Source organism: Pogona vitticeps, chromosome 1, assembly GCF_051106095.1.
Source record: "Pogona vitticeps strain Pit_001003342236 chromosome 1, PviZW2.1, whole genome shotgun sequence".
In the NCBI taxonomy this organism is placed as follows: Eukaryota; Metazoa; Chordata; class Lepidosauria; order Squamata; family Agamidae; genus Pogona; species Pogona vitticeps.
The window spans coordinates 46,403,064-46,421,254 of NC_135783.1; the positions used below are offsets into that span (position 1 = coordinate 46,403,064).

General features: G+C 40.7%; 1 protein-coding gene and 1 long non-coding RNA gene across 6 annotated transcripts in view; one reads left to right on the forward strand and one right to left on the reverse strand.

Annotated features, from left to right (window-relative positions):
* MDGA1 (MAM domain containing glycosylphosphatidylinositol anchor 1) overlaps nt 1-18,191 on the forward strand; it is a 379,759-nt gene that overhangs the window by 328,021 nt on the left and 33,547 nt on the right. For 3 of the 5 annotated variants that reach the window (XR_012084138.2, XM_020785088.3, XM_020785089.3), the window contains one exon: nt 1-11,832. The exons of the other annotated variants lie outside the window; for them this stretch is intronic. Coding sequence is in view for 2 of the 3 variants with exons in the window: in XM_020785088.3 (XP_020640747.3) it covers nt 1-92 (92 nt within the window). In the remaining variant the exon portion in view is untranslated. Of the gene's footprint in view, nt 11,833-18,191 lie in introns of those variants that run through there. 5 annotated transcript variants of the gene reach the window in all.
* The window catches only part of LOC110074683 (uncharacterized), a 28,319-nt gene continuing 11,918 nt past the window's right edge, over nt 1,791-18,191 (reverse strand). The window contains exons 1-3 of the long non-coding RNA XR_013540408.1: nt 8,149-18,191; nt 5,321-5,431; nt 1,791-4,325 (exon numbers count right to left, since the gene is read on the reverse strand). The exon at nt 8,149-18,191 is cut by the window's right edge and continues 11,918 nt beyond it. This is a non-coding gene — a long non-coding RNA (uncharacterized LOC110074683). The remainder of the gene's footprint in view (nt 4,326-5,320; nt 5,432-8,148) is intronic.

Consider the following 18,191-nt stretch of genomic DNA (forward strand, 5'->3'; position numbering starts at 1 on the left):
AGGTTGCCCTTCCAGGAAATGGTGCCATTACCCAACACATACCTTCCCTTTGTGGACCGCTTCTTTTCTTCCTCTATGTGCTGCTCAGATGATAGCAAGCGAGTGCTCCCGCCTTCAAACTGAGACATTCCTCCTCCTTTCCTACTTGGTCACCTCGGCTCCTCTTCCTCCCCCTCCTCACTGGCACACCAAAGTGTCCATATGTTACCAAAGACTAATAAGCATGACCACACAAAGGGATCCAGCTCAGAACCTGAAGGATTCTTGGAGGAAGTCATCGTGTTTAAAAAACAAAACAAGTATGGAGGAAAAAACCACAAGAGAAAGAGGGAGGAAGCAATGGAAAGAAGTGATGCAAATAACGGAAAGAAAAGCAAAGATAAGGAAGAAAAAAAATATTTAAAAGGATAAATGAAAGAGGGAAAAGGCCATGTTGCCCTGGAAACAGTGGATGGGACTTCCTCAGGGAAGTGGAAACTTTTGTTTTAAATGAAAACAAAATATACTAAAGCACAAATTTTTACCAGAACTGTTACCTTCTTGACTGCAGAGCCACAGTTTAAAAGACATTCTACCACAGTGCTTCTCCTCTGGAGCTCTGTGTTACAATCTTTCTTGGCTGGTTCTGTCTACTTTCTGTTTGCTGCAGCACCACTGCCTCACCCTTCCAAACAACATCCCACTTGTCTTCACTGGGGGCCACTCCCTCCTCACGGTGACCATCTTGCCCCCACTGCATGTGCTTCGGAGTCTCCATACATATTTTCAAGACTCTCATGTATTTACTTGTCCATGTGCAATTTGCTTTGAACCATCCTTCACACCTTTGTTCTCCCCAACATCAGCTCAACAACATCAGTGAAACAGACCTGTTGTGGATTGTGCAGATGGATGGAGAAATATGGGGACAGACTTAAGCTGCAGGATCAGCTTCTTGACATCCTCCACCCTTCCACTTTCCCCCCTTCTTGAACTCTCTTCCTTTATACTTATTTCTGTTCACCAACACAGAGGCAGATTCCCAATCCAGCACTGGGAGTAAAAGAAAAGGCCTCTTAGCGGGGGACCGAAGCAGAGTGGCTGGATGGTGGCATTATAATCAGTCAATGTCAAGGCATGAGCCTCGGAAGCCTTAAGGCAAGAACCTCTGTTCAGTTGTGTTTTTTTCCCGTCCCCTTATTAATTTATCCATCTTCTATTTCCTTTTTGGGAGAATCAATCTCTACAAACATGCCAGGGTTTGGTTTTGTTTTTAATGCAGGGAGAATCATATGCTAACCACTTGTCTTCTTGTAAGCCCTCCCCGAGTCACCTCTATGACACCTGAAATTGTAATAGTTGTGTGTAAACTCTGATCCCTGTTCTTGGTGTAGTACTAATTGCAGGGTCTTGAGAACATGGTGCTTGATACTCAAGGACATGCCAGCTGTAACTCCATTGCATGGTGAGTGGGCCCTCAGCTTTAGAGATGATCAGACGAATCAGGACGTGAAACAGACCAAACTCACAGGAACTAGGCTAGGTGCTTAATTCTAGGGAGTAAGAGCATAAGATTTCAAAAGGAAAGGAAAGGCAAACAGAGCTAAAAACTAAATGATGGCATCAGGCATGCCATGCGACCACTGTGAATGATTAAGTTATCTCAGGAAAGCTGGTTTGTTGCTCCCAAAATTGAGGTGGGCATTACTGAACCTCCAAAATCATTCGGTCTGGTTATATAGCATGAAGCTAGGAGGAATTGATCTATTAAGTATGAATAAGGCAGAACCCTTTGAGGCAATGAACCACTCTGGATACATCTTACTTTATTACAATAAGCAGGAGGAGAAGGGGAAGATTTCCAAGTAGGCACATTGCACCAGTGCATTCATTACTTCTCGTTCATGAATTTTGTTTTCTGGGGGTAACAAAGATCATTTTTGCTGCAGAAATCCCACCATCTTCCCAAGCTTCTTCAGTACCTTCAGCAGTTTAAGACTTGTCCACCCATTAACACAGGTATTTAAATTAGAGATACTAAAATTACCTAGAGAATGGCTGATTGTTTTGTCACCTTAACTGACACCTTTGTGGCTGTCCCACTTACAAAACAAAGCTGTGTAGCTTCACAATTTTAAGGAGGCTGCAGAGCTGGATCATAGCTAGTTCAAGTGCCTAGGTGTGGCTTGGTTATTTTGATAGTTCCCATTATGCTGCTTCTGCTCATTTCAATAGTCTTGTCCAAAACTCCCTGCATTTCAAAATGTAATGCTTGTTCTCCTCATTCAAAGGGAAAGAATGCTCATGTTCTCATACATAGGAAAATTCCAATATCTGGTACCTTGGGCAAATGGAAGTACCTAGTATTGGTAGAGACAGCCATTTGCAGAAGACACAGAGTGGTTGGTAGATGGGCATAAGCAATGTTTTTCAGGGGCGAGGAGAGTTTTGTATTGATCTCCCTCTGTATATACTTGCTAACAAAGGGAAATGGACAGCTTATAGTGGCCCACAATTTGATTTAGTTTTCCAATCACTCTGCCTGCATACCTTTTTACACCCAGAAGCCCCAGGTATGCTCTTCATTCTTTGTGATCCAGAGAACTAAATCTAAAATTATTCACTATCCACCACTTGCTAGTCTGATAAAGAATCCTACCCCAGCCATCTCTAATTGAAAGAGGGTACTGGTACTGCATTGTCAGGAAGGCATAGAGGTCTCACATTTCTGAGGCTGCCATTATCGGCATTCATTGATTCTCTGTAAAAGAGTGGAGACAGCATCATCCTTCTTTCTGATTTGAGAGCTTTTAGAGCCACTGAGGTCTTACTAGTAGGTAACAGAATGCCTTCCTTGCAGTCAGTTGCTAAGACATTAACCTCTCCCGGTTTTGAGCAGAAATGAAAAGCAGATTGAGGAAATTGGGAGATGTATAGTAGCCACTCAAGAGCTTATCACAACTGAGTAGCCTAGAGAAGTTGCACAAAAATAATTGTATTTTGCGTTAAAAGACTCATTTGTTGCATAAAACAGGTTGTCCAATAGCCTAAAGCTAGTCTCAGCTAGGTAGTAGATCTGCTGAATCAACTGCTGAATTATAAGGTGACAGTTACGTACATCCTACTGAATCAATGGGTACACTCTAGCTGGGACTAGCAGAAAGATACTGGTCCTTTTATTTTGTCCACAATACAAGGTTGCTCATTTTTAAACACAAAACCCAATCTCATCAATTTTTCACCAGAAAAAAAAGTTCTGGAATAAGAGGAAAGTGAGAAATACACAAATGCACACACAGCAGAGAGAAAACTGACTTTGTTTGTTTGTTTGTTTATTTTGTTTTCACTTGCAGGATTAAAATAAGTAGAAACTGACATCTATAACACTGGTTCTTAACCTTTGTTACTCAGGTGTTTTTGAACTGCAACTCCCAGAAACCCCAGTCAGGACAGTTGGTGGTGAAGGCTTCTGGGAGTTGCAGTCCAAAACTCCTGAGTAACCCAAGGTTAAGAACCAGTGATCTATAAGACCAAAGGAAGAGCTTCCTTAATAGGGAGAAACCACCTCAGTCCTGGTGTTACTTTCTAGTCTAAGTTTAGTTACATGTTTTCAGTAATGGAGCAACTACTTGTTCACAATTAAGCAAACAGCCAATGGGTGGACTCCTCCACATGTTTACCTGGGTGTGAATCCCACTGTATTCACTGCAGCTCTATTCTGAGTAGACTTTTATAACATCACACTATTAGCGGAAGCATTCTGTTTTAGACCTAGTATGCCAGATATAGAATGAGTTTTGAATTACTTCAGAGTTTGGTTAGGTTTGCAAATGGGTATTGTTGGTGTTCAGAAGAGCAACAGTGTGAGATTGTCAGGGAAGAGAAACAAAAAATCAAAATGCAGATCCTGGCCCACAGTTGCCCTCCTGTCTGCCCCCTTTCTGCAACATATTTATAGTTTAAGCCTCCATTTTGGTGAGAATGTTTAAGCTAAGACCAACAAAGTGCCTATCTACATATAAAGGATATGCTAGCTTCTCTTGATCATGCTTTCAGCTATCATTGGCTCAGTTAGCTAGAAATGAAGTCTCAGGGAGCCTCATTTACAAATTCATTCTTGTATTTTTCTATAGCTTAGAAGCAGCAATGCCCTTTTCTTGAGGAACATTGCTCTCAAGTGCCTTGGCTTGTCAGAACCATGAAGGCAAAAGGTCTAAACCCAGTGCCGTACCAGCATCCATCTGTAAGCGCAGGGTTTTTTTTCTTCTTCTCCTTCTCTCCTGCCTGCAACCTTCCATGTTGCCCAAAAGCTTTCTCCCAGCCGTCCAGAGTGGGTTTTGAGAGGGCTGTAGGAAAGAAAGGAAATTGCCCATGCTTCAAAAGTTGTTGCGTTAGCAGAATGACACCATTGGATCCCACCCAAAATGAAAGAATTCATGTCATCTTCCAGATTGCAAAGAGGAGGCATAGAATGAACTCATAAAGCAGTAGAGATAGCTCACTTTTTGGAAGACTGTGGACCAAAACTGTTCCTACAGGAAACCCATCCACAAACTGAATTGTGTTAGTACAGTACTTGATAGGCACTAGGTCATAGTATTCATCTCAGATTCCCAACTCCCTGGCATTTCAGAAGGAAGGTTTAAAATGCTGCACTGTATTTGAGGGCAAAAGATCAGAACTTTCAGTGTGCTGTGCTTACCTTTCTGGATAAGGTGGTAGAGGTCCTAATTTCCCTTAACAGGAATGAGAAAGCTTTGCTCCTGTTCAAGTGGCAGCTACACTGTGCTGAGTAACATTTGCTTTCTAATTTGAGAAGACCCCATAGGAGTAATATTGTGTCATGCTATGGCATAATTCCTAGGGGCATTTTGGGAGATGGCTGGCTCTACCAATCAAATACCTTGGCTACCTCATTAAAAGCAACTGAACTGAAAGTTCTGAGAATTCACCTCTTCCCCCTTTAAAAAAAATACTGATATCCCGTGTTCCCCCCCCACCGCCTTTGCCATGAAACAACTGGTCCCAAAACAAAAGGGAGGGTGATTTCAGCACTGACTTATTTGAACATTTAGCCCTGCCAAGTAAATGTCAGGTACTTTAATAAAGTGTTATTAATCACTTAGGAATGAAAAGCTATTTAGACTAATAGCTGTCAGATGTTGTGCTGTTATTTAGCATAATTATAAAATGATAGTTCTGATCTATCAAACTGGTATTTATCATAAGCATAAGAAGTTTCAAACCCAATTTTCTGGACACATGAGCTTTCTGTATTCTGTTGACTGAAAGGTGAGCCACAGCTTCTACTGGCTATAATATGTAATAGGAATATATTCACCTTGTATCTTGTGATTGAGTTGTTCTGAGAGACATTTCATCCATCTGACAGGAGAGGTGCAGTCTAGCTTCTCAGCGATTAATAAGAATATGACTTGTTCGTAACTGGTTGCTATGTCATGGAAAAGATCACATTAATCCAAGTTAGTGTTTTCTTCATCAGGACATCAGTTGGAGGACATGCAGTAAGTTTAAGATCAGGGTATGTACATACATATTATGTGGGATGGGTATTTGAACAGATTGTGGCCTAAATCCAATTGCTAGTCCAAATAAGATCCATTGAATGAATTGCTGAATGGGCAGCCAATACTTCTGTAAATTCTACCAAATCAATTGGATCCATTCTAGTTTGGTGATGTCAATTTATATACAGCACTCACATTATTATATGCATGCATACTATAACTATAGTGTAGTTATTACATAAGAATGAACTAATTTAATGGAAGATAAGTTCATTAATTCATTATCCTTGTAGGGTCATTAGTTCATGGTTAAGTTAAATATATCCTTCATATTCAGGGAAACATTATTCTGATTACTAGATACTGAAGACAAGCAATAGCAGGTGACTAGCACAATCTTGACCTTCTTGTGGGCATTCAGGGGATATCTGGTTGACCAATTGAAGAGAGATGGCTGGAATAAATTGACTCTTGAGCAGAAGCAGCATAGATTATTATATGGAACACGGAGGTAACTTTTCTTTCTACTACTTGCATTCAAAGAAGAGATCCTTACTTAAACTTTTCACGTTTGCACTCACATCCTGATCATGGTAGGGATTGTATTCCAAAGAGGAAGAAATAGGTTTTGCCCTTCATAGTGTAGGATTACTTTCACAAAATGAATTTTAAAACTATACTTCATTTTAGGTGATGTGTGAAACAACTCCATAAAAGGTCACAGCGAATCATTGTAAAATGTCTGAAATGAAGAGTGAATGAAATGCGGGGGAGGGGATTTCAGGTTATTTAGAAGCTTATTGCTTGGGCTGTATGATTAGTGAAAAGAAAAGGCAAGGATGGCACATCCCAAAACTCATAGGCCCACATGTGTGGTTGTTGCGTCTAGTTAGTGTTCAAAGCTGTTAATGGGAATTATTCTTGAAGTGGGCTTAGTTGGCAAACTCCCTAAGAAGTCTGAAGGAGTTCTCTACGATTTCACACAAAGTGCTTCATGACCTTATAATGTAATGAAAACAAATCATTCGCTAGAGGATTATGCCCAAGTAGGCAATGCAAACTGAATTTAACCTCTAGTCATGCCGTAGAGTATCTGCAGCTCAAACACCTTGTGCAGGAGATGAGATATTGCAGCCAGGTGGGAATGGTGCTAGTGTGGTTCACATGTCTACACGGCACCTTTTAGGGTCTGGCCTAACATTGATGGGACCTCTCCATGCTTAGGCTATTGAGATTTTTTTTAAAGGAAAAGATCAAAGCATGGACATATCTGTCACCTCTGGCAGGGTGCTGTTCTGTGCTGGATTCTGCTTCTTACCTTGACAGCTCCTGCTTCCTTTGTCACAGAGAGGTGGCACAGAGTGCTGCCACTATCCAGCCTGCCAATGTCAGGACTAGCATTCTCTGCACAGGAGGTGCCAGCCTTAGAAATCCTGTCTTCACGTTCCACTGTTTTTCATTTGTCCTGATTGGCCTTGGATGATGTTTAATAAATGAGCAAGACATTTACAGAGAACGATCTCCCATAGTGCCTTGGAAAATTGCATTTTAATGAGGACCAATTTACACTCCATGGAAATAAACTACAGTCTAGAGGCTGTGGTTATTATGACAGGAAGCTTACAATCTCAGGCTGAATGATAACCCAAGGGGAAAGCTGAGGCATGTGGGTTCTCCAGAATTTTAACCCCAAGCAGAGAATTGAGACAGTCTCCTGCCTGAAGACAACAGGGTGAGGAGGAAATAGCCTGTCTTGCAGGTAAGGACAAGACTTGTCTTCTCATTCACTCAGGCCTGATTTGTATAGCAAACAGAACAGGTTGTAAAGTCTTGAGATATTAGAATGAACTATATTGCAATTCACGTTACAAGCTGAAAGAGCACATCTGATCCCACTGTGAGGGATATTTTTTTAATCAAAGACTCTATACAAGCCAGAGAACAGTCTTAACTATTTAATGAAAAATATGATGAGAATGTTGATATGAAAATACAGTCTAACTCCTAGTTAAAACAAAACTTGCTCAGCCATTATCCATGATCTTCTTTGATGAATGGTCCTACACCTAATGCAAGGCTAAAACGTTCTGATGCCTGAGGTGGAGTCTACATGTAGTCTCTACCCTCCTTTCAGGTACCAGTTCCTGCCTTCATCATCATCTGTCCTTGGAGCCACCACCTGATGTGGGTCGCTTCAGTCTGTTGCACAGGGAGACCAGCCCTGAATGCAGCTCATTTAGATCTGCAGGTATATATGAACATTTAGTGTAAAAATCTGTAAAGACAAGCATATAGCTCCTTTTTCAGATGCCATATATTTTCCTCTCCAAGTTCCATAACACGTGGTGGTGGTGGTGGTGGTGATGTACAGTCTCTCACAAAGCTAAAGAAACAGTTCAACATATTATATCTGGAATGCATGTACAGGTGTTTTTAGCAGTCAAATCCTATGGATTATTCACATCTTTTCCTCCATATTACAAATTCCAACAAGCTCCAGTTTTGGAAAACAAAACTGTGGTACTAAACTGGAACAAGTAAACTATCATGGAGAAAACATTTGATCTTGGAAGAGTCGGACACGACTAAACGAACGAAGGCAGATATTAAACTTCTAGATAAGCAACTATGAAAAACATACCTTATAGCAGTTGGAGTTCTATCAACACGCAACCTAAAAAGTACAAAAATCACTAAGTACCAAATATTAAGGCAAGATTTTTTAAAAAATAAAATGGAAGCAAGATCAGGTTATCCTCCTTACGTATACTAATTTCAGCAGTCAGAAATCTATGGCTACCAGTTTCAAACAATTGCTGACAGCTACTAATTTGCTTCCTGGAATTCAAAAATCAGTGATATCACCTCACTCATACATTTTTAGGACTTGACACCTAAACAAGATAAACAAGAATTATATCTCATAATAATTATAATACCTAATAAGATATTATTCTCACCCACTTTCTGATGGGCCACAATGTTATATGTGTGGTTATCACCTATTTATTGTTTTAGAACCCATTTCCCTAGTGTCCATCCAATAGCCAAACAGATTCTCTAAACAAAGTCCTATAATACTCTTCAACAAATTAAATTGTAAATAGAAAAAGGCATATATTCATACGTTTAGGAACACTGTCTTTCACTGTGCAGACCTTGAAAGGAGTAGAACTCTAAGGTTGAGTGCTATTCTTGAGAACAATAGAAGGGATCAAAGCAGAGGTTTTCAAGACATTTCTCTCTTGTGGAAGTCATATGGGAAAATGATGCATATAAACTCCCTGGTTTCGACCCACATACCTTCCTAGAAAATCCAGTGAATCTGGTCTATGAACTTGGTCACTGAGATGTTGGCCTTACTACTATATTTTTAATTTATTTATTTAGGAGCCCCGTAGCACGGTGGTTAAACTGCAATACTGCAGTGGAGATTCTGTTCATGATCTGAGTTCAATGCCGGTCTTAGTAGCTAGCTCAAGGTTGATTCAACTTTCCATCCTTCTTAGGTACCCAGCTTGCTGGGGGGGAGGCAATGTGTAGCCTGCATAATTAAAATGTAAACCACCCAGAGAGTGCTTTAAGTAACACACTTTGCTTTGCTTTTTATTTATTTATGTTATTTCGACAGGGTAATGTTGCCTATTCCAGGTAGCAGATTTTTTGTATCATTAAAATGCAGCAAATTGTCAGCCCTTTATTTTATTACAATATTTTCCAGCATTGCAGGAAAGGTCACTTACTAGATTTCTGCTCTGCCCACTGATTCTATAAACCACTGAGTTATGTGTTCGTGGTCTTATCCTTTCCAAGGGAAAGGACCTGGTTGAAACTTCAGGACATTGGCTAAGGCAACCTTACATTTTTCAAAAGGTTTGCCACCATGATGATATCTTATTCACTCTTACTCTCATGCTCAGGAGTTGGACGTAAGGCTTGTAAGATATATGCTGGGAGGTTTAATTAGATCCCCAAGTTCCTGATATTGGCATTGTGGTTCCGTGGGGTAGAGAAACACGATGAAAGGAGGCCAAATCAGACTACTAGGCAGAATGATTAGAAGCCTCAGCCTATTCATCTTCCCCTCCTTGCAAACACCCCAGTTCTCACTTGGCCATTTTTTCATTTGAGCACCAAGCTGTCTTGTTCAACAGCTGGAAGTCCAAAACTCTTAGTTATCTACTACAAGAGAGTTACCAATAAACTCCAATCTACTTTTTGTCCACCCTACTATAGCTTGCCATAAGCCTTTCAACAAGGATTTCCTCTATGGAAGAACAGTGTCTACACCAGTGAAAGACAATCTCCCGCTCAGAAAGCCCATGATTGTAACTAGCAGTGTCTCGACTCCCCTTGGCTCAGTTCAGAATAGACTCAGTATTTATGAGTGCTCTCATAAATTCATTCAGAGAGGAAAAGAGCTCTACTGTTTTCATGAGCTTTTCCATGACTCCCACTGTTGGCTCTTGCACACAGATGCATTTTAGGTATGTTAGTTTTAATGTGTCCCAAGAAACCATAGTTGGTTTTGCTACCCTGTGTGTTGATGAAGCTGTAGCAAACATAGATGCCATCCTTTTGCAATTATTTCCTGTCAGCATAGCATCATTTGTAAACTGCATATGTATTTTTTAAATTCAGCTAATTTCATGGCATTGAGACTTTTATCTAGGGTAAGGGGTTAACACTGATGAATTTCCATGCACATGCCTACAGAGCATCCAATTTTGGATGACTTGTCTGCCAAATGCTGATCATGCAGGCAGAGAAGCTCATTTAACATTCAAAGCCAGAGAAGAACATCTGACGCAAATTACATTCAATTTATAATACAGCCAAGCATTATGAGGTGGACAAATTCCTATATTGAACCAAGTAATTATGATCTTCGACATCATCACTAATCATAACTACAGGAAAATTCAGACCTCAGATTCCGAACAGGAAAGCTGTCAAAACATAATTCTGTTTTATTGTGTGGTGGTGACTTTTCTGAATGGATCTGATAACAAAAAGTGTGTGTGTGTACAAGAGAGGGAAAGTGCTGTGGAGTACAATAACTGCTTTTTTTTACTACAGGCAGAACAGTGATGGCCTTATCGGTAAGATGAGTGACTGGGTAGGGGCATGTTGCTATAGTAGGTGCAAATACATTCATTCAGGTATGATCCAGGAGATTTCCCCCATATTTTTTCCAATGCTGGCATTCATATTCTCTGTGCTGTGTATAGTACTGAAGTCTCCGCTGCTCTAAACATCTTAGTGTGAGGCCATGGCTGGGGCAATTCAGTCAAAAGACATTCTAGACTCTTAAGCAAGAAAAAGTTGCCTATTAGAACAAGATAACTCACAAAACAATACAGCAGTAATAGGAAGCCTTTGGGCTTCCAGGTATTTTAGACTGCATTTCTCATTGCCATTGGCCACAATGGGTATAGCTGATAGGAGTTGGAGGCCACAGCATCAGGAAGACCAGATCTTTCTTCTGTGCTATCAGTTTAATATAGGATGGTGAGAAAAAGACTTGAAAATGAGATCTTGAAGGGATGAATCTAGAATAATGCAGGCAAAAGTGATCTGTCAGGTAAGCATTGTTTGAGATGTTCAAAATATCTAAGGTAGCCTGTAGCGAATTTATCTACCCAATATCAGCCAACAAGCCAAGGAATGCTCTCCATTTAATGGGTGTACCTTGAGAAACCATGGGAGGCTGCTGCAATCATCTGTTGGTGGACCTTGAACTAAACCATAGGGGTGGCACCAACGTCTTGTCTAAGCCACATTTATATGGAAAAGTATCTGAATACCAAGTAATAACTGTGGCTGCGGTTGGACAAGAAGGGAATATAAGTTGAAATGAATGTGGCCGGGAGACATATTCTCACATTTTTAGTTCAGAAAATAACTCGGAGATCGTCATGTTTGGATTTTGATGTCAATAGCTGCATATCAGAACCCATATTTTACACCGCAGAATTTGGAGGGACAATTCTGCTGCATCCTAAATGCCCTAAATTTATTCTGCTCTTTGTGCATTTTCTCTGTGCAGAGCCAGCCTTTATCGATGGAAGGAAGGTCTAGAATGGCTTTAGAGTTCATTCCCGCTTTATGACTGCTGCTTTTCATGAGCATGTAGTTTTTCAGTGCTTACATTTCAGCTTTAAGGTATCCAACTTGGCCCAAAATGTCAACTTTTTAAAGTTAATATGTTACATTTCCGTTCTAGAAACCAAAATATTCCTGGGGGGGGAAAATACATTTGTGTTCTATTTTGAGATTTTCTTCCTGATCAGAAAAATAAAGATAATTTTAATTTTTTTAATGATTTATTTGCTAGTTCAGCATTTAATTTCTGCTTGTACACATGGCTTCATAAGTGGAGGGGCATGCATTTCTCACAGATGGCACATGAAGCCCATGTAGTTTCCTTCACTGAAGTGATTTCTGTTTGCAAAATTTGGAGTTAGGACCATAGTTCACTACTAGAGCTTACGCTTTATCCCAGCCTTCGCCACCAGACTGTTCTCCATGCCAGTTGGGGATAATGAAAGTTGTTATCCAACACACTGGGTGAGCAATAGGTTGGGGATGGCTGATCTGCATTCAGAATGTAGATCACAAGTAGAGAGCCAGAGATCTGTCTTTGCCTGACAGCATGGAGAACTGCAGATCAATGAAGACCTGGAGGCAGCAGCTTTCAGGCTTGTGGGATTGGCTTTGTTTTTTATTAGATGACACACATCCATCAACAGGCGTGAACTGTTTACATAGTAGTTTGGTGATGCAGATATTCACTTAGAATAAAACAATTGGACATACGTTCAGTAGCCCAGAAGTCTATCTTTATTGCCAATGCAGGCAGAACTGCGCTCTTAGTTTTTTCATGAATTAAAAAACCCCTCATGGTTTCTATTCAGGATTTCTTTATTTTAGCAGTGAGCTTTCTAATTGTTTCTATTTTTAAGTAGCTAGAAGTCAAAAACACTTTCTGACCTACTGAAAGTCACCCCCCCCCAAAAAAAACCACAGTATATCCCACTCTACTTTTTGTCCATTCTTGGAGTAGACATGCTGTATTAGGTCAGGGCTGAACAAATCCCGCACATGCCCTTGCTGGCAAGACCCTCTTCACTTTTCCTTGAATGGTGCTGAGGGGGGGTGTTCCCGAGCTTCTCAGATGACCATTTATCTGCTCCTGGAAGCAAACCTTGAACAGCAATTTGTGTGGAGATTGCCAAGGCACTGGAGTGCACTGAGCTTTATGTGGGGAGTGCCTGCACACATGCATACAGCTCCACGCCCTAGAAGAATAAAAAATGTGTGGAGTCGTCTGTGGGGATGGGTTGGTTTGCTCATTATTCCAGCAATCAGATTACATGATTGCTAGAGTGAATCAATCTGTCCCCCTACACACACCATTTTCAGGTCTTCTATTCAGATCTTCTATTTTATTTTTTGTGCAGGTGATTCACTCTAGTTTGATCCATTTTCCAGCATGTGCGATCTCTGGGAATGGATCAAAATCAAGCCTTGCAGCTGTCAAAGATCCTTCTGCTGTCAATTTCTAATATTGTAAAGTTACTTAAAAAGCAAGCCACTTCAGGATATCAGCAAATTGAACACTTCCCCTGCTCATCTGCAGAGGGGCATGGGAATAGGGGGGGAAACGTTTGTCTCTGGTAGATCATCACTGACACACTGTATCACTTAGATAACATTTTTTATTTGCCTTGTGTGTGGTGCCAATTGAGAAATAGCCTGTAGCTGTGGTTTTGATCAACACTTTGGACAAGGCAAATAAGAGTAGACTTCAGTCTAGATGGGCAGGGTATAAATTTAATAAATAAATAACAATTTTAATTTCATTGGAGTGATATATTACATCAGCGATGGCCTACCAGAGGCAAAAAAGTTAACAATTTCACTGTTTAATTTGCCAATATCCTAAAGTGACTCACTTATTAAGCCACTTTGTGATACCAGAAACTGACAGTGAAAGGAGCAGGACTAAAAAGGGTCACTTGACATCTGTATGCCATTTGGATGCGAGGATTGCACCAAATGGCCAATCCCACCTCCACCCGATCTCAGGCAACCCTATTTAGACCATCCCAACCTGTTCCAAAAGGGCCAGTGTAGATGAGTCCTAAATCTAATAATCTAGGTTGGGTTATATTTTCATTTTGAGTTAAGTAGTCAAAACAATCTTCATTTTAGATGTTTCAGACCCTGCTCATACAGATACCAGACTTGTTGACTAGATTTTTCAGTTTACATTTTGAATCTTATATTTTAAGATTGTTATGAATGCTGTTGTTATGATGCTTCACAGCAGAGATATTTAGGAAACTCTGGGGAAAGCAGTGAGCAGTATACACATTTGCTGTAAAGCAGATATATATGTAATATTTGTGCATAATTAAGCCGCACATTTTAAGTCAGCTCTTTGAAAATTAAGCGTGGGTCTTAACAACCCACCCAGATGATAGGATATGTCAAAAAATGTTTCATTGCCCTCTGCTGGCTAGAATCAGACAAAGGTGGACTAATTCATTCACTGGTCCTGTTGTTTCAGGGTATAACTGCAAACTGCTTCCAGTCTCGTGTAGGAGAACCTCCATGATTTACCACTGAAAGGCAACATGGGTTGAGCAGGAAAACAAAACAGGATAGTTAACTCTTTGCACATCTGACAAATTTCCACCAATTCATGTTCCACTTGTTTTGGCATCTTTATCTAACAGCAGCCATGGCAACCGCAGAAACATGATCAATGCCAGGCATTACATCATCCTTTTAACTCCCCACAAAACTATGCACCCAGAAACAGTCAACCACAAATTCGCCTCATTCCTGCTTGAGGTTCCCTGGTTCTTCCTAATACAGAAAAAGATCTACAGAGCCAATTTGATTCAAATCCATAAACCTCTTCCTGAGCTATCGTGGACACTAACATACAGTTATTTTTTGCTTCAGGAAGTGGGGGGCAGGGTATAAAAATGCAAACCTTATTTATCCTCATCAAAATAAGCCAGTATTCAATAGGGAATCAATACTCTCAATTTGAACATTTCAGACACAAAGAATTACGTAATAGCTCCCAATAAAAGTCCCAGAAGGTTACTATGTTTAAGGGCCTTGTGGAAAATTAAAGTCATGGCTCACCCTAGGCAACACCAACACTTATACTGGAGAGTTAAGAATAGGTGTCAGAAGAGTGAACTAGACACTTAAGACATCTGCCTGAAGTTGCATCCTGCTGACCTGTGGAAAAGGTGCCATTCATTCAAAATAGTTCCAAAGATAGCAGCTCTTTCAGTCTCCTTTACCAGTTTATTGTACTGTGATCTTGTATGGGAATCAGTTCCTGAGGGGTTTTTTTTTGGGGGGGGGGTTGTTTGTTTTTTGTTTTTGTATTGTTTGTTTGCAATGATGGCTGGACCAGTGACTTTACTCTACAACCTGTTTAAATTACAAAGCAGGAGGGAAGAGGTGATCTGGAGTCTTCTTCTCACAGTGGGCTGTTAGTGCCATGCCTGACCCCCCCCCCAACAGAGTGTGCCATGTCTTTTTGCTACTGGCTGTTAATAACAAGAGATTTTGGAAGTCACTCTTTCGTAGGGTTGTCATAAGTCAGAGATAACCTGGCAGCACATAACAACACAGTTAAATAAAATTAATGAATGACTTCTCACATATGGGACATACAAAGAACACTGGTTACACCACGTTGTAGCTCAATGGTTTAGATATCTGGTTTTTAAAAAAATTAAAGAACTGCTGGATACCTCAGTAGTATAGGTATCTGGCTGCAGAGCCAGAGAGTTTGGGAGTTCAGTTCTCCCGCTGTGCCTCCTTGGCAGAGACTAGACTCAATCTGTAGGGTCTCTTCCAGCTCTAAGAACAGTAAGATCTAAGAGTACTGTCTGTCCTGCTGTCTTGCATCTGTGTGTTGCTAATATGGAATAATACAAGGGCAGTACTACACTGAGCCCATGTTGAAGGACACAAGAGGAGGCCAACAGAGAGTTCTAATGCAACAATGCAGCCCGGCTAGTCAAGGAGGAACCAAAATTGATTTCCTACCCTTTCTTTAGACACCAGAATCTTATGGGCAGCTATATTTCAGATCTTGTAGTATACATGATCCACAGAAGGGCTAGAGGACAGAGTGGGGGAATTTGAATTAGAGCTGTCAAAGGTTATCATATCGACATGCAAGACTGGGAGAAAGGGCGTGACCACATACTGGAGGGTCCTAATCTGCTGGCTGTTTTGGCACATTCCATACAGTAGCTGCACTGAGATAACCAAACACGTATGAATGCTTATGTGGAGATGAAGAAATGACAACTGGCACTATGCTGATGAGTGGCAATATATTTGAGCACCTTACATCTTCCGTTTGATGCATCTTTCTTACTGGCTCCCACTCAACTTTTGGAAAAGATGCCTAGAAATTACCATGATAATATCTGCATTGTTTTATTTCTAAGGTTCCCCTAGCTAGGCAGGTTGAGAGGGATATCATTGTTTTGAGATTCTCAGGGTTAAACAAGATGTAACATACTATAGTATATCTTTCTGTGTATTCTCCCCAACCCTATCCTAATGTCAGTTTGGGCAGTTTTATATTTGGAGAAATGCACGCTGCAAAGAAGGAAGCCATGGTCACCCACAGCACCAGTTCTTCAATATCCAGATCAACCCCATGGGGCTGAAAATTAGAAAAACGAAACTCTGGGAATTACAGTTTCCCTGCACCCTAGTTAGGGACTCCAGTTTAGCAACAAACTGTTTTGTTTTCAGCTAAGCTGATGGGCCCATATGCAAAGAAGTTTTTTAAAACCCTATGAGAAGGTGCTCCTCAAATAGAAACTCTACTTACTGGGTTATATTAGGTGAAAGAAGCTGCCTTTCCTCACTTAATTGGCAGTGGCACCTCAGATCTGTGGGAAAGAGGAATAGGGGACCTGCCTTCAGGCCACATTTCATATGCTTGAGTTTGCAGTTCATAACTACTTCATTTCCAGATCAGTAAGACACAATAGGAACAGTCTGTACCAGAGATGGCAAAGAGGAATTGTAACAAAATCCTGTCCCTAGTGTTACAGCAAAAGGGGGGAAAATGCTAGAGGGAGAACTAACTTAATCCCAACCACTAGCAGGTATTCTGGAATACACCACTCTTGCTGCTTCAGAACTATCAAGACCACTGCAAAGATAATGAATGAGCTCATGGAACACTTGGATAGCTTCAGAGAGACTCCTTGTCAACAGATTGAGTGAGATAGTCCTTCAGGTTCTGTTCTTCTCACTGAGATGAGAAGAACATCTAGGAATCTGCCTTGGGGTTCATCTTCACCTCACCTCTTCATGAAGCATCTCCTGTCATCATCATCACATATGGCAAGGGGACCGGAGCCATTTCATGAGCAAGGCTCTAACACTGACAAAATAAATAAAAGCACAAAATACAAAGGCACCCAAGGGACCTTTGAAACAGGGTGAAATGTTTTACGATCTTTCTCCGCTCCAGCCACTCCATCCATTATTATGTTCCCTATAGAACTGCAACATGGACTGTTTCATTCAAATAAATCTGCAGTATTTAAAAAAAGAGTGTGAGTGAGTGAGTAAGCATGCAAGTGTCATGGCGTGTCTCAGTTCTGTTTCTAGCTGGGGTTTTAGTCCAATTATCTATAAAAGCTGGTTTGAAAATGCTCAGTTGGGTTCAAGGGACAGGGTCATAAAAGACCCAAAAGTATTGCTGAGGCAGACTTGTGCAATCTCTAAGGAAGCCACTGCAAACACCTGTTAGTGAGTTACTCTCCTCTCAAGAATGTTGCCTTTGCTCAAAATACTTTTTCCTTGTTTTTTAGCTCACCAGTTACTATGAGCTAATGTCTCCTGCCATCAGTCGTCACTTTGTTCTCCTGCTTGCAAGCTGCCAACGTTACTGCTGCTAGACAGTAGGCAAGCTCTTACTGTCCTTTTCTCACAGTGAACACAGCCAACCATTTCAAGACACCTTCTATTAATCTGAAACTGGCAAAGAGTTTCATAAAGCCGTCTTTTCCTAGCTACAAAGAACTTGCCCCCTTTCCATAGCTAGAGTCTTGACATTAAAGGTGTATCAATGTCTCTATTTGGACTACAACTCCAGAAGCCCCCAGAGAAATACAAATCTGCACCCTTCTGTTGACGCCTTGTATGTATGTTGGACCACAACTCCTGCCATCTTGAGCATCTACAGCAGTCAAACAGGCTGGGGCATTTGGAAAGTCCTAGTCAAACAATGGTCTTTTCTCATCTCTGATTAAAAGCAAAATGTTTAAATACTTTGACCCATCATCCAAACACCAGTTCCCGTCAATGAACATACATGTAATTATTCACACACACATATATCTACTTTGTTTTTATTTTTATTTTTGTTCCTCCAATAATCAAATAATTCAGACAATAACAGTTGATAATGTATGGGGGAAGGAAACCCTTCCTAAGGACACTGGTGCCCTAGAACAATCAACAAAGAGCAGAGTAATATTAAAAACGTAGAAAAAATGTATTATTGACCTTTCCAAAAGCTCGGAGGGAAAGCGTCCCCAGGTTTCCTGCAACTAGGAGTCCCAGAGTCCACACACCACTATGTGATTCCAGTATACTCATCAATTGCATCTT